A 23,575-nucleotide genomic window follows, 5' to 3' on the forward strand; every position below is an offset into this window, starting at 1 on the left:
TTAACAAAGGAGCCAGAGTGATCCTCTTAGAACAAGTTGATGTATCTTCTCAAGAACATTCCTGACATTTCCCATCTCAGAATAGAATCCAAAGTCCTTAGCTTGCCCATAAAGCACTCTGGGCTCCCCATTACCATGCTTCTCCTTCACAGCTCTGGTCACATGGCCCTTCAATTCTTCACCCACCCCAAGTCCACCCTTGCCTCAGGTCCTTTGCACCTGCCATGCCCTTTGACTAGAACCTTCTTATCCTCCTTACTCCCTCACCTACATGTTTTATCTCATTGGATCATCAAAACCCTAAGATAGGTACAATTACAGTCCTCATTTTACAGATGAGAAAACCGACCTGGAGAGACTGACTCCCTGAAACCCTTTTAGAACACACCTGCAACACTCTGCTCTAGTCCCTTGTTCCACTTTATTGTCCTTCCAAACATCCTATGTATTTTTTTTTTGGCCATGCCACAAGACATGTGGGATGTTAGTTTCCCCCACCAGGGACTGAACCCGCGCCCTCTGCAGTGGAAGCGTGGAGTCTTAACCACTGGACTGCCAGGGAAGTCCCCCTGTGTATTTTTATTATGTTTATTCCCTCTAGAATTTAAGTGCATAAAGGAAGGGGTGTGTCTTTTCTGTTCACTCTCTTGCCTCCAAAATAGTACACAGCATATGGTAGGAACTCCAGGATTTATTAAAATGAACAAATGCTTCCATGTTTCTTTCGCCCCCTAAACTGAGTTCCTTGGATGTGGAGCCAGCATCTTATTCATCTTTGTAGCCACTGAGTTCAATGTTCAATAAATGTTTGTTGATATAATCAGAGAAGGAAAACTAGAGTCCCACAGCATAAGCTGAACCAATAAATTAATGGTGTTAAAAATGCAAGTATTAAAAAAAAAAATGCAAGTATTTTAAAATGTTTATTTTTATATTTTTTTACATTGAACACTTCAGGAAATAAAATAATTACAATGATTCAAATGCATGAATGATCCAAATTCAAAATGCAATCCCTGGATTCAATAATTATCCTTTATAATTATGCCCAATAAATATTAGAAATGTATGTAGGCACTAAGTCAGCTAACAAAATAAGTAAAATAATTATATAAAGTATAAATCTCAGGACTGGGGAACATGCATGGTCAGTTAAGTCACTTGGCCACTGTAGGTGGTTTTTTAAAAAACATGATTCACATCTGCTTCAATCACATACACATTCATTGCAAGTGTTTTGTTTTGTTTTGTTTTCCTGGCCACACTGCATGGTATGTGGGATCTTAGTTCCCTGACCAGGGATCGAACCCACGCCCCCTGCATTGCGAGCACAGAGTATTAACCACTGGACCACCAGGGAAGTCCTGCAAGTGTTAAATTAGACAATTGATGCTAACAACTTAAAACTATGATCTTAAAAGAAAATTCAATTTAATATAAAGAAACTCAAGAAGAAAATTTCAGGACCCTTGATCAGAAGCTTTTGATGCCTGTCACACTACGCTAGTGTACACAAAGGTTCAAGTAAGGCTGATAAAGAAGAGTTGTTTCCTTTTCCCTTTGAAGACATGATCCAAGAAATAGGGGAACTGCACATTCTATAGCAACTAGCCATCCATCCATACACTGCTAATAAAGGACTCCTTACATTAGTAACTAACCACATTTTAAAAGCCTTGGCCAATGTTACAAAAACAAAACATTTAGAGTAATATTTATGAATACAAGCATAATTGTTTTTTTGCCTTCTATAAATAATAATCTTTGAAATGCTAAAAGTGAGTTCCAGCTGTGGTTCTTTTCTGGTGTGGGAAGCTGCAGGTGCACGTGGGATGGTCTACTGATTTACCTTCTCAAAATATTCTTTGGAAGCAGTCGGATGGGGCTTGATCTGAAAATACAAAAACATTTCACTGGGTAAGTGACTTTATGATCTCAAAAGTGAGGTGAAAGCCATCAATTTTTAATCTAAAGTTCTTTAACTTTTTAAAGATTGGTCTGTTTCCTTTAAAATACCTGGATGAAACTTACATTAACAGCCCGCCTGGTGCCTGGTCCCACCCCCACCTGCACCAGCTTCACCCATTTGCACACCATCTACACCCTTGCTCCAAGGGTGGGCTTCTTTCGTGGATATTCCAGGCCAGCAGCCCTTGAGGCAGTGAGGACCTGGGACCCTCTGCTGGGGTCCCATTGCTTTTGGAAAATAAACCTACTGTAGGAGAATCTGGTGTCCAGTTGGCTGGGCAGACTTCTCCATGGGTTTCTACAAACTGGAATGCCTTCACCAAGCGGAGGGTCTCTTCCACGCTTCGGCCCACTGGGAGATCATTGACGCTCAAATGCTTGATGATTCCGTTGGGGTCAATTATGAAGAGACCTCTGCATCAGAATTTACCATCATCAGTATTTCAACATTACCAGAGCTAGAAAGACTCTAACTTCTACCCCTTTTTGTCTTTAATTATCCTTGATAGAGCACTTATTAATAAACTCTATCATATGCTTAAAAATGGGGTTTTCCTTGCTATACAAACAGCTTATCATCTCTTATTGATGACAGATGCTTTAACGAAGACAGGACTGGACAAGGCCACCATGGAAAACAGGCAGTACGGTCACATTTACAAATGTGACCTATATGTCGCAGAATCTGTAAGTCACTGAACTACAGAGACCGAAGACTTCTTATTAGTGATGTAGTAAGCATTCTTCGGGCTGCTGCATCAAATCTTGGCAAGAAACCACAAGCAACTGGGAAGGGACAGAGATGTACTTTATCTGTATTCAGTAAGTACTTATGAAATGAGTGAATTCTTGCGTAGAGGGGGGGAAAATCCCATGGGAAAATTTACTGGCCTTGAGGCTATGCAGAGCAGAAATCTAAAGGAAAAACCAAGCCCATCACTTTTATTTATTTTGGTTACCCTGAGGTACAGTTGGTACAGGAAAGACAGAATGAGTGCTTAGTACTATTCCATTATTAATAGTTTTCAAAATAATGAATTGGTTCCCTGGAACTCTTCAAATCATCGATTTAAACATATTTGATGTGTTTCAATCACTTCTAGTTATTACTTTTATTGTCAGATTGTCCAAGCCCATCACTCTTTGTCACTTGGCAGCAATGTAATGAGGTGACCCACCCTGGGGTCTGTGCTCATCTTCCATATGAGTGCTGGTGTTACTATGACATATGCAGATGTCATAAAACTCCTAGGTTTTTAACAGTCCATCTTTAAAAGGGTGTGGCATTCCAAGTGTTACTCACTCAGGAAAAAGACAAGTTAGAGAAAACTCAGAAGATAAAAAGGTGGTTCCCCCTCCCTGGGCCTGGCCTTTGGGGGTCTAGGCTTTGAGGCTAAGGGGTCCTGGTGCATGCCCCTGCAGGGTGCAGGCAAGGTGGAGTCCACCGTTTAGATGCAGACACAGGGCTAGGATGGATCAGGGCCCACAGACTCCAGAAAGAAAGCCTTATCTTACAAGTCAGACTCGACTCCTCCCCCTTTGTCAATCCTGATAGTGAAACCAGTAGGGAGGTAACTGCCAAATTAGCACGACTCTACAGGGGAGGAGATCCTGGGAGGAAAATGCCAGCACTCTTCTCCTTCCCTTGCCACCTCTGTCAAAGCTAGGCTTTAGTTTATTAAAGGAAGACCGTAATCCCCTTGGAGTCAAAAAGGCCCAAGCTCCAAGGTGGCTCCTGGAGCTAAAATTTCAGGTGTGACCCAAGCAGGCCAGACGTCAGCTACAAGAGCAAGCAGGTGAGCGGGTTCAAGCCCGCCCCCAGCAAAACCGGGAGGCGCATCCAAGAGGGGTTCTCGCTTCCTTCCTGGAGGTACGGTTTTGCCCAATCCCGCCTTCATTCAGCAGCCATCAGGACGCCAGTTCTAAGGCCTAAGTTCTCATCCCTCCCGGCAAGGCTGACAGGCTGGGACAGGCACTAGAGCCTGTGCCAAAAACTCTGTAGCTGCCTCACCTTATTTAATCCTCACAACCAACCTGGGAGGTACATTCTCATTTTAGTTACAGGAAAAATGGGACTCAAAGAGGTTAAATATCTTGCTCAAAGTCATACAGCTATTAAGTAGCTGAGTTTAAATAAATTCAAACTCCAGTCTGATTCCAGTGCTTGTACAAGATCCTAACCATTCCAGAAAACGGACTCCTACCCTTGCTGGCCACCTCCCCCCCCCCCGCCCCCGCTCATCTCCAAACAGTCTGATGGCTTCACCACCAGGAGTGGCTCCCAGACAGTCAGGGAGAGTGGAGCAGTGTGACCATCAAGACATGATATCCTTCTTCAGAAACAGGCCCAGGGTGACGCAGGGGGCACACATGTCTCAGCCATTTCTGAAAGACTGCCAACCCTTGCAGGAGGCATCCATCAGTGCTTATTAAAAGACAAATTAAGGATTTGGGGTTCTAAAAATTCCCTACCAAGGTGTCTATAAATCCCCTGTGAAGTAGGATGATGCTAAACATGAAAACCAATTTTAAGTTCATAAGAAACAGATCTTACCGTAGTGCAAGGCCGGGACCTTCTAACAGCACACCGTAGTCTCGGGAAATCTGTTTAGTCAAATCTGACAAGAGTGCGATGTGCATGTGGCCCAAACCGCCATTCTAATAAAAATGCAAACAGGGCTGGTTGTTATACTGCGGCTCCCACAGCGTCCTCGGCCAGGCAACACGATGTCTGACTGACGGTGGCAACGGACAGCGGTGACCGAGCACCAACAATGGGCCAAGCGCTGCTCTAAGCTCTTTCTGTTGTCTCACTTCCTCCTCTAAGCATCCTGGAGTAGCTACTATCATCACCACCACTGTACAGATGAGGAAACTGAGACACACAAAGGTTAAGTAACTTGCTCCAGGTCACAGCTAGAAAGGGGCAGAGGCAGGATTTAAACCCAGCTGATACTACAGACCTTTCTTTTTCTAATTCTTACAGTATCCTTTTGGTTGAAGATTAATTTCTGAAGCATAAAAATGGAACAGTTTAAAAAAAAAAAGAATACTTTGAATAATTTGATTGATAGTCCGGCAGCATAGCTAGAAATTTTGATTCTCCCAAGCAAGTTTCTAGGCAAGAATACTGACCGTGGACAGCAGTGAAATCAGAAAACTTAATCACTGTCCCACATGGCTCGCAGGGTCCTGGGGACCTACAGGGTACACGTGAGAGGGGAGGCAACGAACCCCAGCTGTTCCCCTGCCCTGCAGAGTCTGTTCTCTGTTACTGTTTGTACTCTGGAAAATACAAGTGTAGTGGGGAGTAGATACATGCAATGTTAAAGGAGATATGGGTGGGTAGAGTTTAACAGAATTTGCCAGTAGGTTAGGCCTGACAAATAGCCCATTTCAGGCTAGTCATGCTTTAACAACTTCTACGTTGGTCTTTAATGGGATCATTTGAGTTTTTAAGATCACAAGTGCAGACACAGCGTGAATGATGTTTATACCTTCCTTGGTGTGTTTATCCAGGCCAGGTGGGTGAAGTGGGAATCCACTGACACTGCAACGACTTCACAGTTCACATCGTGAAATTCATTGGCTTTGTCACTGAAAGCAATAATTTCTGTAGGACACACAAAGGTGCTAGGAAAAAAGGGTAGAAATTTTCATCAGAGAATTGAAAAACAAGGCTTTAAAATCTGAACAATAGGTGTCTAAAAACTAGTTCAGGGACTTCCCTGGTGGCACAGTGGTTAAGAATCCGCTTGCCAATACAGGGGACACGGGTTCGAGCCCTGGGCCAGGAAGATCCCACATGCCACAGAGCAACTAAGCCCATGTGCCACAACTACTGAGCCTGTGCTCTAGAGCCCATGAGCCACAACTACTGAGTCTGCGTGCTGCAACTACTGAAGCCCGTGAGCCTAAAGCCCGTGCTCCACAACAAGAGACGCCACCGCAGTGAGAAGCCCACTCGCCGCAACCAGAGAAAGCCCACGCGCAGCAATGAAGATCCAACGCAGCCAAAAATAAAATAAATAAATGATTAATTAAAAAAAAACTAGTTCAGTTTGCTTAAAGGTGAGAAAGGCAAAATGGTTAACCATCCTCACTGGACTCCTGGTCACAATGATACTCCAATTTAAAAAAAAGATTTATCACCTTTCTATTTAAGAATCATATTAAAAAAATGGGGGTAGGGGAGGCATATTCCAAGAAGACAAAATTTTATCTAAATAAAGTAGCTTCATGAGAAAATTCATTTTATCCTTACTTTTCTCATTTTCCCCCCGAACCAGTGAAAACTTCCTCACAGACTGGCTTACAGGAACCACTGCTCCAGAGTCCGTACATTAAACCCCTGCCCCATTAAGAGGAATGCCACTTCACCCCCTATATTTATCACTTGTAAATTAGCTACAGATGGAAACTGTATCAACAAGACCATCAGTGATAAAGGGTCAGCAGCAACCTTCCCCTTGACAAGAGTAACTAGAGACAGGCAATGTCAGCGGGGGGGCGGGGATCTCCGCTTGCTCTCAGGATGACATTAAAGCATCACAGAAAATACACTTACAAATCCAAAGGATAGAAGAAGAGCACTAAATATTTCCCCTTAAAGTCATCAAGGCTTATTTCTTTGAACTCTCCATTGACAACAGCTGTACCCTTAAAATCGGGCGCATGCTGGGTGACGGCAGGGGCATGGCATGAGGAACCTGAAAACAAAACATAGCACACACGTATATAGTTCATGGTTAAGCCAAGCACTTATTTGGTTTTATTTAATCCTCTCACAGTAATTAATTAATAGTGTAATTAAAAGTTCAGTTCAATTGTACATCTTAGGTAATTTTTTCTCTTTTCATAGTTCTAGACTGTACACAAATTCAAAGTGCTGTGGAAACTAAAAAGATAGGAGATAGTAGGGATGGAATGAACATAGAATTAAGGACAACATGACCCTCGAGGTGGATTCTAAGCATGGTTCGGATTTTGCCAAGACCAGGGCTAATGGCACAAAAGAACAGGGCAGGTGTGGGGAACAGCCCGTGGCAGAGCTTGATATAGAGAGCAGGTGTGCATGGAGGGAAGACGTGTGGGAGACAAAGCAAGGCTGGTGAAGGCCATGCTGCAAGGGCCCTTATATATCAGGCCGATGAATCTGTTCTTAAAAGAAGAGATACAGGAATCACTGGAGGCTTTCACGTAGGAGATGGATGATGCGTCGGCTGTTCTCAGGAAGATCAGTCTGCAGGGGACAGTAAGAGGAACAGGGAGGGGGGAGCCTGATGTTAGGAGGTGACTGCAGGCATCTAAGTGAGAGGTGTGGAGGGAAAGGGTAGGGCAGAAGGAACAGAAAGAAAGGAAAGGATTTAAGAGCTGTGTCAGAATTGGAGAGGACATGCTTCTACCTGGGAAGGCGGGACAAAGGAGGCCAAGGGTCAAGATGCCTGGCTTCAGAAACAGGAGGAGCTGTTGGGAGGGGAGTTTGGGACAGGTGACAAGGAAAGGTTTAAACCTGTGGCATTAAATCGCTACCAGAAATTTCTTAAAGCTCTGGGGAAGTAAAATTGTAAAATTTTTCAGAACATTTCACCCACAGAGGGTTTGCTAAAGTATATCCCCCGAAACCATTACATGTTAAATACACTCTTTTTAAAAGGTGCGATAGATCTAAAGGAGGCATTTCCAGATATCTGAGGCTGTACTTAGCAAACCTCATATTCTAGATAATGGAGTGTAAATCTCAAGAAATAGCTGTGTGTCACTCAGATCACGGAGCAGTCCATTAGACTGGCCTAACATGGCCAAGTGGAGCCCGCCCACAAGTTTGAATCCAAATGCCTTTAGAGGAGCTGCACTGTCAGTCCCCAGTCAGCTCACACCCCTTCACACACAGCAGGCCCAGAGGCCTCTGAGTGTTCTCACCCCACTTCAAGTTCCCCAACACGGGATTAAAACCTCTGGAACCAACAAGGAAATGCGACACAAGGGCAGATTGCCTCAGTGATTCTCAGCCCTTGGCTGCACACCAGAATCACTTGGTGAGCTTTTGAAAAATACTGATGTTCTGGTCTCACCCCAGAGACTGACTCATTTTGTTTGGGGTGGGACTGGGGCAGTGGTATGTTTGCAAAAGCTCCCCAGGGGAGTCTAATACACTGCCAGGGTTCAGAGCCCCTGTACAGAGATGACACATGTTGCCATTTTCTGGTTCAAACCAAGGCATAACAACACTTACTGGTGCTAAAGGCGAATTTTGCTTGAGCAGAGCCAGACCACAGTGCATTTGTCAAGCACGTTCTTCGAGAAGCAGCAGGCCTAAGGGCTGCAGAGGCAGAAATGCCCCAAGGAATGGCACTCACTTGTCGGACAAGCTAAAAAGAGAAACACTTTAAATTAGGAAGTATTCCCAGAATGGTGGCTGAATCCCTGGTGAGAGGGCATCAGGCCAGTAGTGGCCTCGGCTGTCCTTATTCCCGTGAACAAAAATACCAAACTCCAAACTCTAAGAGCATGGATTGAGTCTCCATGTTCTTAAAATTCCCCTCTGCTTCCTTATCCTTCAAGATTGTAAAGGGGGTTGGGGAGGAGGAAAGGGAGATGTTGGTCAAAGGGTACAAAGTTGCAGTTATGTAGGATAAGTCTTGAGATCTAAAGTACAAGCATATTGACTATACTTAATAATACTGTATTGAAGCTGGCAATATGTTAAGAGTAGATTTCAGGTGTACTCATTACACACAGAGAAGTAACTATGTGAAGGGATATGTCAATTGGTTTGACTGTAGTAATCATTTCATTACGTATATCAAATCATGATGCACACCTCAAGTATATAATTTTTATTTAAAAATATATATAAATTAATGAATGGAAAAAAAAAAGACTGCAAGGCAGAGAATTATAAGAACATAAAGACTCCATGCTTTTAAGAGCAACCCAGAGGATTCAGAAACCGGGAAACTTGGCCAGGCCCTGTGTATTAAGCCCTTTACCAGCAGATCTGCTGAGCATGTTCTACTATGGTCAAGGTTTTCCCTAGAAAAGACAAGGGCCTTCCAGCTCCACAGAGAAGCAAACAAACAGAGCAAAGTTCAGCCTCTGGGAAAGTTTGGACAGGGCTCAAGGGAAACGTTTGCTCAATTTCAGGGTCCAGCATGACTCAGGAAGAAGAAAGAGGCTGCGCTGAACCCCACCACGAGAAAGGGAGGGCGGGTAGCAAGAGGGTACTAGGCTTTGCCTGGAGAAAACGGCCCTGGGACCGCCCTGGGTGGGGAGGAGAAAAGCGCCTTTTGCACGTAAGCATTTTGGTTACTTTGGCATTTTGGTTTTCATCCAGCATTTATGTGGCTGCTCACGGAAACATCATTCTTTCTTTGTTAAGGTGAGGAAAGTTAACTGAGGTTCGGAAAGGAGAAGTCACTTGTCCAAGGTCACAGAGTCGGTTACAGAACCGGGACCAGGGGCCAGGTCGCCTGCATCGAGAGCCAGATGCTTAGGTAGACAGGGGACCGGGGACCCACGACCTGGAGCGAAAGGGATTTGGGCAGGGGACCACAAGAAGGGTGGGTGGGGGGAAGGGCGGCTCTGCGCAGGCGCAGTGAGCCTTCCGTAGAGGAGGAGGCCTCTGGTCCGTTACCCTCCGATATACTCCAAGAAGGGTGAAAGACCCCAAGGCCGCAGGGGAGCGGGATCCCATCTGGGAAGCACGTTCTCGGAGCCACCACAGTGTCTCCGCGCCTGTGCCCCGCCGCCAGCCACTCACCGAAGTCCGGAGCAACCTTCCCGCCACGGCCGCCATCTTCAGGGTGCACGGCACCCACGGGGCAGACGGAGAAGCAGAGGAGGCGGGGTCTACAGGGAGGGCGGGGACAGGGGCGGGGTCTAGGTAGGCGGGGGCGGGGCCCGGCCGGAGACGCGGCGGGGAAGAGCTGCATCCTCCTCGCCTTCTGGGGATCCTCCGCGTGTAAACGTCCCTGTGGTCGGGTCCCTTGACCCAATTCATACGGGGCTAATTCCTGTTAAAGCTTCTAAGTAGCTGCATGCTTGGGAAAGCGACACTTTATTTCTATTTGTCGCCCCAACCTAAAAAGGTCTAATCCAGGTGGGAAGATAGATATTTCCATATTTGCTACTTTTTGTGAACCTGTGGATTACTGTTTCTGTAAAAGAATCCCTTTCCTATTTCAGCCAGAGGTGTAGCCTTGTGGCTTCTGGATGAAATGAAATTAAATATTAATGCAGGGACTTCCCTGGCGGTCCAGTGGTTAAGACTCTGAGCTCCCAATGCAAGGGGCGCAGGTTGTGATCCCTGGTCGGAGAACTAACATCTAGCATGCTGCATGGCGTGGCCAAAAAAAAAAAAAAAATTCTTAATGCAATTTTAGTCCGTTAATAAGATGAGTGGGTCAGGCACATCAAGGTTTGTGTTGTCCTCAAAACCTTTAGGATGATGCATGGGCTTCCATTTTGGCTTCTTTTGCCAAAATTGGGAGAATTAGGACATATCTAAAATTTGTTTTCTGTTGATTAGTAAAGCCAAGTTCTCAGTGGTGAGCAGGGTACTTTGAAGCAAATTCATCAAACATGATAAAAATCATACAGTGGCCCTACAGTAAGTGTGACAAAATGTAGATTCTAAGTGAGTATTTTTCAAACACCAGGCCTGTTACCTGAAAAACCAGGTTCGCCTCTTGTTGGGTGTGGAGCCAAAAGACACAACCCAGGCAAAATCCGGAGGAGGAAGGATTTATTACTTGCAGCAAGTAAGGAGAACACCAGGGATCTTTCCCAAAGCAGTATCTCCTCAAACAGGAAAACTGGGGAAGTTTTAAGCTAAGGGTACATGCATATTCATGAAGGGGCTTGCGTGGTAGAAAGAGTCCAAGTTTTTAAAAAAATTTATTTATTAATTTATTTATTTTTTATATTTATTTTTGGCTGTGTTGGGTCTTCGTTGCTGCATGCGGGCTTTTCTCTAGTTGAGGCAAGCAGGGGCTACTCTTCATCGCGGTGCACAGGCTTCTCATTGCAGTGGCTTCTCTTATTGCGGAGCATGGGCTCTAAGCATGTGGGCTTCAGTAGTTGTGGCACATGGGCTCAGTAGTTGTGGCTCGTGGGCTCTAGAGTGCAGGCTCAGTAGTTGAGGCACATGGGCTTAGTTGCTCCGCGGCATGTGGGATCTTCCCGGACCAAGGATCAAACCTGTGTCTCCAGCATTGGCAGGTGGATTCTTAACCACTGTGCCACCAGGGAAGTCCCCAAGTCCAAGCTTTAAGTTCCAGTTGATCTGGTGGTTGAACGCTTCAGGCCAATCTTAAACATTGAAACAGACCTGGATGTCTTTACGACTGATGTATTATCTTTGCTATAGTTTCTTCTCTTGCCTGATGCAGTAATTTGTTTCTGCATTCTTCTGTTCCCTTTAGATCATTAATTACTGAGACCTGTTCAAGGGCAAGTTCTGTGGCCAGGCTTAGATCACAAAATTGCTTAGGCCAAAAATGGCTTCTGTTAGGTCAAGAAAGCCATGCCTGGTTCTCTTTCTCCAAGGACCCCCCACCTTATCTACTTACAGGCCCAAGACAGCAGCCCAATTCCCAGATCTTCTGGCCACTGGAGAGGACGTTTCACTGCTTATCGCTTCTTTTCTAAACAGAAAGCTGAAGCAATTGCATGTGGTTCAACAGCTTGCCTCAAGTCACACAGGGATCCATTGGCAAGGGGACAAGTAGAACTGAGAACTCTTCATTGGACACGTTGGTCTGCTGATATCTGTCTAAAGCTTATCTCCCTTGTCCTAAAAGGAATGAAATAACCTAGAATCTCAGGCCCAGAGGCCCAGAAGGAATTTCATACCAGAGCCTTTCAAGCCTGTTCAGAATTGCAAAGTGAGTGGCCTTCAGCTAAATCTCAGGCTACAGCCAAGGACTTCCCCTGGGAGGATAAGCAGAGTCCTCCACTTGTTCATTCCAAGAACAGATCATCTTAATTAGTATTGGTATTTCAGCACTGTTCTGCTAAGCCTTCCCGGACTACCTCCCCCATGGGTCTGGGTTAGAGAAACCTTGCAGGTACCTAGAAAGCTTTTCTCATTCTCATTTCTCACGTTTTTCTCATTCTCATTGCTCTTGCCACATCACATTGGAATTTTCTATAGTCTTCTCTAGATCTTAACCATACTGTGAACTTCATGAGGGTAGAGCTCATGTCTTACTCAGCTCTGTGGTCCCCATGGCTAGGCTAGTGCCTGGCTCATAGTGACTGCTCAGAAAAATTTGTCAAATGAATGAATAAGCAGTGGCTGACATGGTGGCCAAAACGTTCTTTCCCCATTCATTCTGGAAAAGACATCTCTTTATTCAGTTTTCTCTAGCTGTCACAACAAGGACACAGATTGTTCCCCTGAAGAAAAAAGACAAACTGAACTTGTCCTCATTACCAGAAGGGTAGAAAATAACTGAAATTCTTGCTTTTGAGTTTGGGAGAAGAATTTTTGGACCTAGTCGAGGGAAAGGCAAATGAAAAGATATATGCTACTTTTTATGATGATTAGGAAAATACCTCCCTGGAACCACAGGTTAATATTCTGGTAACTAGGGCTACAATTAGAGATGACAAACATTACTCTGGGTTTTGCTGAGTTCTTCCTCTTTCCACGGCAAAAAGCATTCATTTTTTTCCCCTTCTTTTCCCATTGACGAGGGCCCCTGGGTTCAGGGAAGATGCAGTCTCAACACTGAGCCATGTCTGCTAGCAAAGGCCTCTCCTGAGAACATTATCCCCCAGATTCCCACTGCATGGCCTCGTGCTGCTCCACGGTGAGCTCCTCAAGGGCAGGCAGCGGAGTAGCGGGTGGAGTCGACTTGTCCTCAGTTCAAAACCCCATGCGGAGGGCTTCCCTGGTGGCGCAGTGGTTGAGAGTCCGCCTGCCGATGCAGGGGACACGGGTTCGTGCCCCGGTCTGGGAAGATCCCACATGCCGTGGAGCGGCTGGGCCTGTGAGCCATGGCCGCTGATCCTGTGCGTCTGGAGCCTGTGCTCCACAACGGGAGAGGCCACAACAGTGAGAGGCCCGTGTACCAAAAAACAAAAAAACCCCATGGGGAATTCCCTGGCGGTCCAGTGGTTAGGACTCTGTGGGTTCGATCCCTGGTCGGGGAACTAAGATCCTGCAAGCCACATGATGTAGCCACAAAAAAAAAAAAAACCCCACGGACCCACAGATTGTTTCACCTTCCCAAGTCTGAGAGTCTCCATGCAGGAACACTCACCTCACAGGCTTCTTGTGAAGCTTCTTGTGAGGCTGGGCTGGGAGGGCCTGCCCCCTGGAGGCCCCTGGTCACCTCATGTTCACTCACAGGGCAGCTCCCTTCCTGCCACCCCGACACACCTCGGCTTCCTTCTGAGCCTTTCCCCTCCTGTCTTTATTGCCTATTCCCTCTCCCCCGGCTCTTTATTCAGTAGATCATATTTTTTAGAGCAGTTGCAGGTTCACAGCAAAATTTAGTGAAAGTACAGGAGACTTCCCGTTTCCTCCCTGTCCCTGCTCCTGCACGGCCTCTCCCATATCTACATCCCACACCACGGTGATGCATTTGTTATAGTCCATGAACCTACATTGATAATGTCATTGTCACCCTTAGTTTACATTAGTGTTCACTCTGGTGTACATCCTACAAGTCTGGACAAATGTGGTGATGTGTATCCACTACTATAGCATCATACAGAATAGTCCACTGCCCTAAAAATCCTCTGTGCCCCCCAGTCATCCCTCCCTCCCCATACCCTCGGCTACCTATCCCCTTCTTAGAGCTGTGTCTCCCATCCAGCCTGCCAACATCCCCACTCAGATAGCTCTTACTCAGCCCAGACTTACCAAACACAAGACCAAACTCTTGCTTTCTCTCCTCAAACCTATGCCTCACGGCGCCCTCCCCACCATCCCAGCTGACCAGCACCCAAAGGATACATGGTCTTCTCTCCACCTCCACTGCCACCACCTCAGCCCAGGCCACCGTCATTTCTCCCCTGGAATTTTCACAGCTTCTTAGGGCCTCTTGGTGATCAAAAAGGCTTAGGTCACTTCCATGATGTGAGGTCTATTTTAAAAGGGAAAGAAAACCCAACACAAAGTCCACACAATTCTGTCCCATGTCTCTGTGTTCCTCAGGCCCTGCTACTTCTTTGGACTCTGGAGATTCCCAACTGCCCTTACCTGCTTCTCTGTGTTGAGGCCTTTCAGAACTGGGGAAGGCCGGACCACCCATCCCTATGGAAAGACAGAAATTTAGGAGAATTAACCCCTGCCCAGCAGCCCTCACAGTGGCCAGGTGGAGAGAGTTGGTGTAAAAATAGCCCAGCTCCCCTGCTCCTGGGTAGACAAGCTGAGGTGCGTTCCCAGAGTTTCCACAGGGATTAAGCTGGTCACCCATGGAGGTTTCTTAACACACCTTTACTGGCTGCTTTCCTGTGTGACTTCCCCCATCTCTCCTGCACTTCCGGCACCTCCCAGACAAGCTCCTTGCATTGAATCCTAGTCTCAAGGTCTAGGAGAACCCAAACTCAGACACAGCACTACAAAAACTGTAATACAGAATGCTATCCACAGGCTGATTACAGGATTTAGGTAGAAATATTTATTCGTAATTCACTCCACGCGTGGCCCGTAGAACTCTATTTGAAGACGTTGCAAAAGTACAGGCTCGAGGCCCACCCCTTTACTCCTGGTCTGCCTGCTTCCCCTCCCCCTCCCGTGATGGGCCCTGCAGCTTCCTACCTAGTCTCTCTGCTTTCACCGCCTCCTTCCAATTCATCCTCAGCAGCAGCCGTGTTTCTTCTTCAAACCCCAACCAGGTCATTTCATCTCCTACATAAAACTCTTCAGTAGCTTCCCGTTTCATTAGAGTAAAACCCCAATTCATAGAGGGCCCTAGACAGTCTGTGCCCCTGCCTCCTCCCAGACCACTCATCTGGGGCCCATCCCACCCCATTCCTGCTCCAGCCACGCTGGTTTACTGCTCCTTCCCCAACACCCAGCACCTGCCGTGCTCTTTGACTGGACTGCTCTCCGCTCAGGTCTGGCTACCTCCTCCTCCCTACTTAGGTCATGGCTTAGCTGTGGTCCTCACCAAGAGGACTCCCCTAATGACCTTGTCTCTTATTACCGGCTTGGCCCTTGTCTGTTTCCTTTGATTGGAAATTACAACTACTTTGTCTGTTTACTGGGTATTTTTTGGGTTCCCTCCCAAGATAAAAGCCCCAATAGGGCAAAGACCATGCCCATCTTGCTCACTGTTACATGCCCAGACCCCAGCACTGTGCCTGGCACATGAGAGGCTCCTGGCCAATTTAGATGAATCTGGCTGAAGATCTAGCTAAAAACTCACCATATGCAGCCACTTCTGATTACACATCCTCTCATCCCAGCTGACATCTCCTTTCCCTGAATGCCTTTGACAGTTATCATCAACATAATTCTCTTGGCGATCAATCCTCTGTGTTTTATCACAAGCCTTCTACTGTTACCTTGAACTGTTACTTGACTAATGTTTCCTTTCTTAATCATTTCTGGTGGCTCTCCTGGTTTGCAGCTTGAATAACTGGCTAATTCACTTTTTAAAAGCCCCTCAAGGGCTTCCCTGGTGGCGCAGTTGTTAAGAATTCTCCTGCCAATGCAGGGGACAGGGGTTCGAGCACTGGTCCGGGAAGATCTCACATGCCACGGAGCAACTAAGCCCATGTGCCACAACTACTGAGCCCGCGTGCTCAACTATTGAAGCTCGTGCTCCTAGAGCCCATGCTCCACAACAAAAGAAGCCACCGCAATCAGAAGCCTACGCACCACAACAAAGAGTAGCCCCTGCTCGCCGCAACTAGAGAAAGCCCGCACGCAGCAACGAAGACCCAACACGACCAAAATAAATAAATAAATAAAATTAATAAAGAGAAAAAATTTTTGAAAAAATAAGATAAATTAATAAATTAAAGCCCCTCAATACTTGAGGGTATATTTTCTAATAATAAGGACATTCTCTTATACAATAACCATATTACAACGATCAAAATCAGGGGTGTTGGGCTTCCCTGGTGGAGCAGTGGTTGAGAATCTGCCTGCCGGTATGGGGGACACGGGCTCGAGCCCTGGTCCAGGGAGATCCCGCATGCTGCAGAGTATCTAGGCCCATGCGCGACGACTACTGAGCCTGCGCTCTAGAGCCCGCGAGCCACAACTACTGGGCCCACATGCCACAACTACTGAAGCCCACGTGCCTAGAGCCCGTGCTCTGCAATGGAAGAGGCCACTGCAATGAGAAGCCCGCGCACTGCAATGAGGAGTAACCCCACTCGCCGCAACTAGAGAAGGCCAGCAATGAAGAACCAGAGCAGCCAAAAGTAAAAACAAAAGAAAAAAAAGAAAAAATCATCACATCACATTTAGTTGTCTTGTTTTTTTAGCCTCCTTTAGGCTGGAATAGTTCCTCAGTCTTTCTTGATCTTCCTTGACCTTCACCGTTTTAAGAGACACTGGCTAGCTCTTTTGTAGAATGTCCCTCAGTTCACTTGTTTGATATTTCCTCATCATTCAAGTCAGGTTAAACATTTTTGACAGGAAGACCACTGAAGTGTTGATCCATAATTTACTTAACCAAACTGATATTGTTGGAGATTTGTGTTGTTTCAAAATTTTCTTCATATTATAACTAATACTATGATCTTTATATATCATTGTAGCCAAATCTTTGCGCACATTCTTACTTATTTCTTTAGAGTATATTTCTGGAAGTGGAGCTGCTTTAAGGGTCGTGTGTGTGTTTATAGTTTTTGTTACGTGTTGCCAAATTGCCTTCTAGATGGGCTGTGCCGGTTTACACTCCCTCCACCATGAGTGAAAGCGGCAGTTTCTAGGACGTTTTGCCAACACTGAATCCAAACAGTTTAAAGCATCCTTCCTGCAGCAGTCTGTACTCACGTTGATCTATCTTCTCCTCCAGTTTCTTGCATACGACTGGTTGGTGCAAAGCACCTAGAAGCTGTTTAAAGGTAGGGCTTGTGTGCCTTACTCATCTTTGTGGTCTTGTTCGTCCCATGGTGCCTAACTATGCTTCCTACTTAACAGTGGATCAATAAATGTCAAAGGAAGGAAGTAACAAATGATAATTTTGACACCTTATATGATGGTTAGCTTCTGTTCTGACATGTTGGGTTACTAAAAAATGTCATTAACATTAGCATCTCAGAGTCCAACAACCAGAGTCCCTACTAGCCTAGATTAGAAAGCAGTCCAGCTTTTTACCAGTCCCTATTCCCAGGACCTCTTGGGAGTCCCAAAGAATCTTTACATCTTGTTCATTTTGACCCCAGGCGTGCTCTTCACCTCATGTACTAGCACTGCAACAACTGCTCTGGGTTTCTCAGCTCCCCTCTTGCCCTTGCTCCAGAAGCTTCTCTGGGCTGCTGCCGGTCTTCCTGTACATACTTCTGGGTCCCAGGGTGGTCACATGCCTTTTTCTCAATTCCTGGATGCCAGCAGAGATGAGTGATCATTTTAAATTGAAGGCTTGGGGATAACAGACGGGAATTACAATGCAGACGAGGCAAACATAAAGCAGGGTGTGAGCTATCCTGTTCATACACTCTGTCACCTTCCCAGCTCCTTAGGCACCCCTGAGGGACGATTTTCTCCTTTGCAATACCCTTTCTTCCCCCATGTTTCAGGGATCTGCTCACTTGGGAGAGTATCCTATGGAGCACCCTTGATCTTGCCTCTTTTTTCCATGCCAGCCCTCCCCCACCCTCACCTTGGCTTCTCCCAGAAAGAATCCCCAGTGATCAGCCTCCCCTGGTGAAGACATCTTTTTAGAATATGCAGCACAGTTCAACTCCTCTGTATTCCCATTCCAGAGTGGGAAGTGGCTTGATTTTCAAAATAACTAAAAGCCGCTGAAAGTGTTTTCCCAAAATAAAAGAGTCTTCTTCCCTTTCAGATGAATTTTCCCTCCACCTCTACCACAACCACAACAAAACACTGTTCGCCTAAATAGTCTGTGACTGCCTTTAGTCATCGTCATTTCAGAAATACTGGTGCCACGTCATGCAGCCTGGAACATTTACACACAACCTCACCGGTTTCAAAGCGTTATCATGGGCTCCGATTCCCTGCTCTGTTATGGCACCTTAGGGGAGGGGCTCCAAGTCTTGTGCAAGGAGAAGCTGCTTTTAATTTCCCCAGGGGTTTGGAATGCTGGGGGCCAGAGAGGGAGAGGTTGAGTAGAGGTGGGCCAAGAGGTTGTGCTGAAAATAAAGACGCTTCTGTTTTTGTCTCGTCTCTGGTCTTCCCCCAATGGGAAACTGACGTCTCAGAGAGGAGGGAGGATGAGAGGGGTAGTGGAGGGGAGCAGTGGAGCAGCCCCTCCAGGCCAGCAGGGTAGTGAGGCTCCTAATCTGCAATTTCCTAACCAGGAGTGCTTATCACGGCTCGAAGCCTCTTTCCTTCAGAGGAGTCACACTCCACCCCGACATGAGACAGCCTGCCTGTTGCCCACCACCCCTTGTAATTTTGTTCAGCACGCCAACGTTCTGGTCCTCTCTTTGTTAATTTCTTCCTCCTCTCCTCTGCTGCTCCCTCTGTCCATTCAACTATTCTCTGGACTCTTGGTCTCCTGCCAATATCCTCTCTTTCCTGCAAGATCAGTGCACATGGTAAAAATGCTGCAACTTTCCTATCATTCTAGAAGATCATGCAGTAGAATGGAAACAATGCTGCACGTAGAACCAGGGACTGGGCTTGGAGTCCCAATCCTACAACTTTCTGGTTATGCATCCTCTATTTCAACAGCCTTTTATATCTCTTTAATTTCCTTGTTTATAAAGTTGGAATTATAATACCTACCTACTCGTTAGGTAGGTGAAAGCACTTGGTAAACTGTAATTTGTTGTTTAGCATATTAATATTATTAATCACTAGGTCTAATCCAAGTATTCCTCAGCTATTACTTGAATTTAAAAATTATATTTTTATTGAGATAAAATTAACACAACATAAAATTAACCATTTTAAAGGGAAGGGGTCAGTGACATTTAGGACATTCACAATGTTGGGGAACTACCGCCTTTAGTTCCAAAACATTTTCATCACCCCAAAATAAACCCCCAGACCCATTAAGCAGTTCCTCCCCCATTCACCCTATCCCAGCCCTTGATAACCAATCTATGTTCCTGTGTCTACGAATTATGGATATTTCATATAAATGGAATCACAAAACATTTGTCCTTTTATGTCTGGCTCCTTTCACTTAGCAAAATGTTTTCAAGGTTCATCTACTTTGTAACATGTATCACTATTTCATTCCTTTTTGTGGCTGAATAATATTCCATTGTATGGATACACCGCAATTTGCTTATCCATTAATCTGTTAATGGACATCTGAATTGTTTCCACCTTTTTTTTTGACCTTGAGGCATGCGAGATCTTAGTTCCCCGACAGGGGTCGAACCCGTGCCCCCTGCAGTGGAAGCACAGAGTCTTAACCACTGGACTGCCAGGGAAGTCCCCTGTTTCCACCTTTTGACTGTTGTGATAGTGCTGTTACGAACGTTTGTGTACAAGTTTTCAGTTCTTGGGGTATATACCTATGAGTGGAATTGCTGGATCATGTGTTACTTCTGTTTAACTTTTTCAGGAACTCAGGTTTTTTTTTCTTTTTTTAGGAAAGAAAAAAAGAACATTAAAAAAATCAGGAGTGGGGCTTCCCTGGTGGTGCAGTGGTTGAGAATCCACCTGCCAATGCAGGGGTCACGGGTTTGATCCCTGGTCCGGGAAGATCCCACATGCCGTGGAGCAACTGAGCCCATGCGCCACAACTGCTGAGCCTCTGCTCTAGAGTCCGTGAGCTGCAACTACTGAGCCCGCGTGCTGCAACTACTGAAGCCTGCGCACCTAGAGCCCGTGCTCCACAACAAGAGAAGCCACCGCAATGAGAAGCCCGCACACTGCAATGAAGAGTAGCCTCCGCTCGCCACAACTAGAGAAAGCCCGCACGCAGCAACGAAGACCCAACACAGCCAAAAATAAATAAACAAAATAAATAATAAAAAAATAAAGTTAATCTATGTAATTATGTATGTACCAGTACTTTACTCCTTTAAAAAAAAATCAGGAGTGATGGATGGAACTGTTCTATATTTTGGCTGTGTTGGTGTTACACAAGTATATGCATTTGTCTAAATTCATAGAACTAAACACCAAAAAGAGCGAATTTTATTACTGTATGTAAACTTAAAAGGTAGATGACAAAAGGAAAAAAGATACTCATCAACTTAAAAAAAAAATCATCTCCTTGTTATGGCAAAAGATTGGTAATAATAAAAAATGCTCATCAGTGAACTAGTTAAAGGAGTTACAGTCCAGCCATTTAATGGAATGAATATCGAGTGTCCTTAATAAAAACAAGCGAACGGGCTTCCCTGGTGGCGCAGTGGTTGAGTCCGCCTGCCGATGCAGGGGACACGGGTTCGTGCCCCGGTCCGGGAGGATCCCACATGCCGCAAGGCGGCTGGGCCCATGAGCCATGGCCGCTGGGCCTGCGTGTCCGGAGCCTGTGCTCCGCAACGGGAGAGGCCTCAATGGTGAGAGGCCCGCGTACCGCAAAGAAAAAACAAACAAACAAAAAAATCAAGCGAACCGTCCTCCCTGCCCCGCCCCCCCAAAACACAGAGAGGCCAGATTCAGCCTGGACAGGAGGGAATTCTTTGGAATCCCAGTTGGATCCTGGAGCACATGAGGGTTGTGGAGCTTGAGATACAAGTAATAGAAACGTTCTATGACCTAATAACCACTTCATGAGCAGAATTCCCTTTGCAGCACGTGAGGACTGTTTGCGTTGCATTGAGTGACCTAGCACACTCATGGCCTCATTTTAGCCCATAAATGTGGAACCTGAGGCTTACTTTTTCCGTGTGGGGGCTGGCTGCAGCTCTCCAGAGTTCATGCTAGATGGCATCCTCTCTCTATGGAGGAGACGATGACTGCTAAGCGGAATGAGTGCTCCAACCTGTCAGGTTCCCGCACAAGCTCATTTCTATGGCAGGGAACCCATGCCTTTGCTCCTACAGGAGGGGATTAAGCTGCTCCAAATTAGACACTATATTCTATTTTATGTAATTGTCAAAAAAGTGATCTGGGGACCTCCCTGGTAGTCCAGTGGTTAAGACTCCATGCACCCAATGCAGGGGGCCTGGGTTCGATCCCTAGTTAGGGAAGTAAGATCCCACCTACCGCAACTAAGCCCTCGCACTGCAACTAGAGAAGCCCACCTGCTGCAATAAAGAGCCCGCAACGAAGACTCAATGCAGCCAAAATAAATTTTTTTAAAAAGTATATATTAAAAAAAAGATCTGTGCAAAGCATTACATTTCTTAAACTCCGAGTGTTTGTTAGATTCCATTTATCATACAACTGACTAGCTAAGACTTCAAGGAAGGAGCAAGTATGCCCTCCTTTTATTGGGTCAATTAAATATTCACCTGCCCACAGTGGCCTATCTTAGGACAGTAAAAGCTTCATATTAAGATCTCTAAGATAATTAGGCTCAGGGTCTCTGGAGCAAGAGAAAGTTTGTTATGGCAGCATTAATGTCGAAATTGCTGGAGCCCTCTCACCTGTAAGTCATCTGCTTTTAAAGGCTCCTAACATTGCATTTAACTCAGCTCACCTCCTTTTTCTCTTTAAGAAGCAATTCTACCTTTGTTGTCAAGATTTTATCCACATTTTCACTGTAGGCTACCACGCTCAAACAAATGAACCTGGCTTCGGTCATATCATTGCCTGACAGATGCTAGTCATATAAAGACCATCAGTGATGGCTTGGATTCTTTCCTTATCCATATTAACAGAAAATCATTGGCTTTTAAGTAGATTACTAGAAAAGAGTCTGTTTTTCCTCCTCCCACTCTGAATTAATTTTTATGCTTTTGTTGTGTAATTTCCTTACCAATTTGAGCATTTTTCTGCCATCTAAATCTATCTGATTGCTCGGCACTGAACCAAACAAAAATACCCAGCTCTCCACCTGTCATTTTGGGGGTAAATAGCTTGTGTTCTATTCAAGTCTGAAAAGTGAATTGAAATTTGTCTGCTTAGTTTTCCTTAAAATTGTGTGATTGGCTTAACTACTGGGCTGATTGCAGGAGACAGCTGGATTTGAGGATGGAGGTACAGTCAGATGGATGGAATCATTCCAGGGACTGAGTGTCATGGCTTTCTAAGATGTTGACCTCTGATACCAGGAGGCCAGTCTCCCCTACTTTTCCCTTTTAATCTCTGATCTGGCAGTGATGTAGGAATTTTGATAGTTAACTAGTACAGAATAACTAGCACCCCAGAGGCCTAGGTGGGGCTGTGTCATGGCGTATGTGCTCTGAGTCAGCAAACATTGCCAAAACCTGTGCATAAGGTACTTACTAGGTTCTACAGAGAAGGGAATCAAAAGATGAAAAAGACACATTTCAGGCCTTTGAGTAGGGAAGGCAGACACTTACCTAAAAAACTAGCCTTGCCATCCACTTATCAACTGACCTAATTCTCCCAGGCTCAGTTTCCTTTCCATGCAGTGGAGGCAACAACTTTGTAACAACTCAGGGCCCAAGTAAGTCTACTGTGGGGACCCTCCTAACAGAACATAGCACCAGGAAAGAGGCCTTTCCTTCTCACTAAAGAAGATCATGTTAAACTGCTATAGTGTCAGGAGCACAGAGGTCACGTGTGGCTGGAATCTTTTTTCTGAGCTTGCAGTTGAGAGCCCCACTGATGACCCTGTAAAGTCTTGTTACCAAGTTGGGCGTTTAGATGTCTATAGATCATAATTATCTGGGTGAAGCCTCCCAGCAGACTTATTACGATCAGTCAGTTTATCTTGAAACCAAAGGCTGCTACGGTCCCATGAGTTGCTTGGAGTTTAGTTTTTTCCAAAGTGTGATATTTCTACTACTACTCACATTTCAAAAATGTTTTGGGTTAGGATAATAAAAAAAATTTTTTTTAAAGCAACTTGACTTTAAAGAAAAATATTAAGTAAAGAGAAGAAGAGTAGGTGGTCTACAGCATTGCAAAGTTTTTAATGTCAAATTTGGTCACCACTGGGTCCATGGATGAAGGGACTTCTCAGAGGGGAGGGAACATAACAGGAAACCCCGTGCCTCCAATCCCACGGTCAGCTCTCATTTCTCCTCTCCTAGAATCTTCCTAGGTGCCTGAAATCACTTCCTCTCTGTTTCCAAAGTCCTTTGTGCCTGTGTCCACAGTGGCTCTTATTCTAGTTTATCTCAGTGCTTTTCCTCCCAGTTTGCTTGCTCTCCTAGTATGAGCTCTCCTGGGAAATCAGCTTTGTATTCCCCGCAGTGCTTGGTACATAAAGGTGAACTTGGAAGATGGAGAGAAGAAGTGGGAGAATGAAAGCACTGTCTCTCCAGCTGTTTCCTGATGATTAGAAAGCTGTGAGGCAAGGAAAGGGATGGAAACTCCAGCTGCAGCACTATTGAAAAAGCCAGTTTGATTATTCAAGCAAAGCAATCCATATTTGGGGACAAAGATAGGTTTGTGACTTTCAGAATA

At 45.5% G+C, this 23,575-nt stretch overlaps 1 protein-coding gene and 1 long non-coding RNA gene across 3 annotated transcripts; one reads left to right on the forward strand and one right to left on the reverse strand.

Annotated features, from left to right (window-relative positions):
* Positions 1-904: 904 nt before the first annotated feature.
* PRDX3 (peroxiredoxin 3) lies at positions 905-9,803 on the reverse strand. 2 transcript variants are annotated; one of them, XM_060126138.1, is made up of 7 exons: positions 9,731-9,803; positions 8,204-8,339; positions 6,536-6,677; positions 5,466-5,601; positions 4,523-4,626; positions 2,217-2,382; positions 905-1,891 (listed from the first exon to the last, which is right to left on the reverse strand). In XM_060126138.1, the coding sequence occupies exons 1-7, from the start codon at positions 9,764-9,766 to the stop codon at positions 1,838-1,840; spliced, it is 774 nt and encodes a 257-aa protein (XP_059982121.1). In that variant the 5' UTR covers positions 9,767-9,803; the 3' UTR covers positions 905-1,837. The 2 variants fall into 2 exon arrangements, with proteins under 2 accessions (XP_059982121.1, XP_059982122.1); XM_060126139.1 differs by lacking the exon at positions 2,217-2,382.
* Positions 9,020-20,246, forward strand: LOC132507103 (uncharacterized). Its single transcript, XR_009536053.1, has 3 exons — positions 9,020-9,263; positions 16,818-17,007; positions 19,675-20,246. It is a non-coding gene; the product is annotated as an uncharacterized LOC132507103 (long non-coding RNA).
* Positions 20,247-23,575: the final 3,329 nt, after the last annotated feature.

Source organism: Lagenorhynchus albirostris, chromosome 16 (assembly GCF_949774975.1).
Source record: "Lagenorhynchus albirostris chromosome 16, mLagAlb1.1, whole genome shotgun sequence".
NCBI lineage: Eukaryota > Metazoa > Chordata > Mammalia > Artiodactyla > Delphinidae > Lagenorhynchus > Lagenorhynchus albirostris.

Bases quoted from the DNA above. Each gene is read 5' to 3' on its own strand.
- PRDX3 (XM_060126138.1), bottom strand. From the start codon at position 9,766: ATGGCGGCCGTGGCGGGAAGGTTGCTCCGGACTTCG. The intron at 2,383-4,522 runs GTAAGATCTGTT...ATTCTGATGCAG, and splicing joins GGTCCCGGCCTTGCACTACG to AGGTCTCTTCATAATTGACC. The intron at 1,892-2,216 runs GTAGGTTTATTT...TTGTATTTTCAG, and splicing joins GGACACCAGATTCTCCTACA to ATCAAGCCCCATCCGACTGC.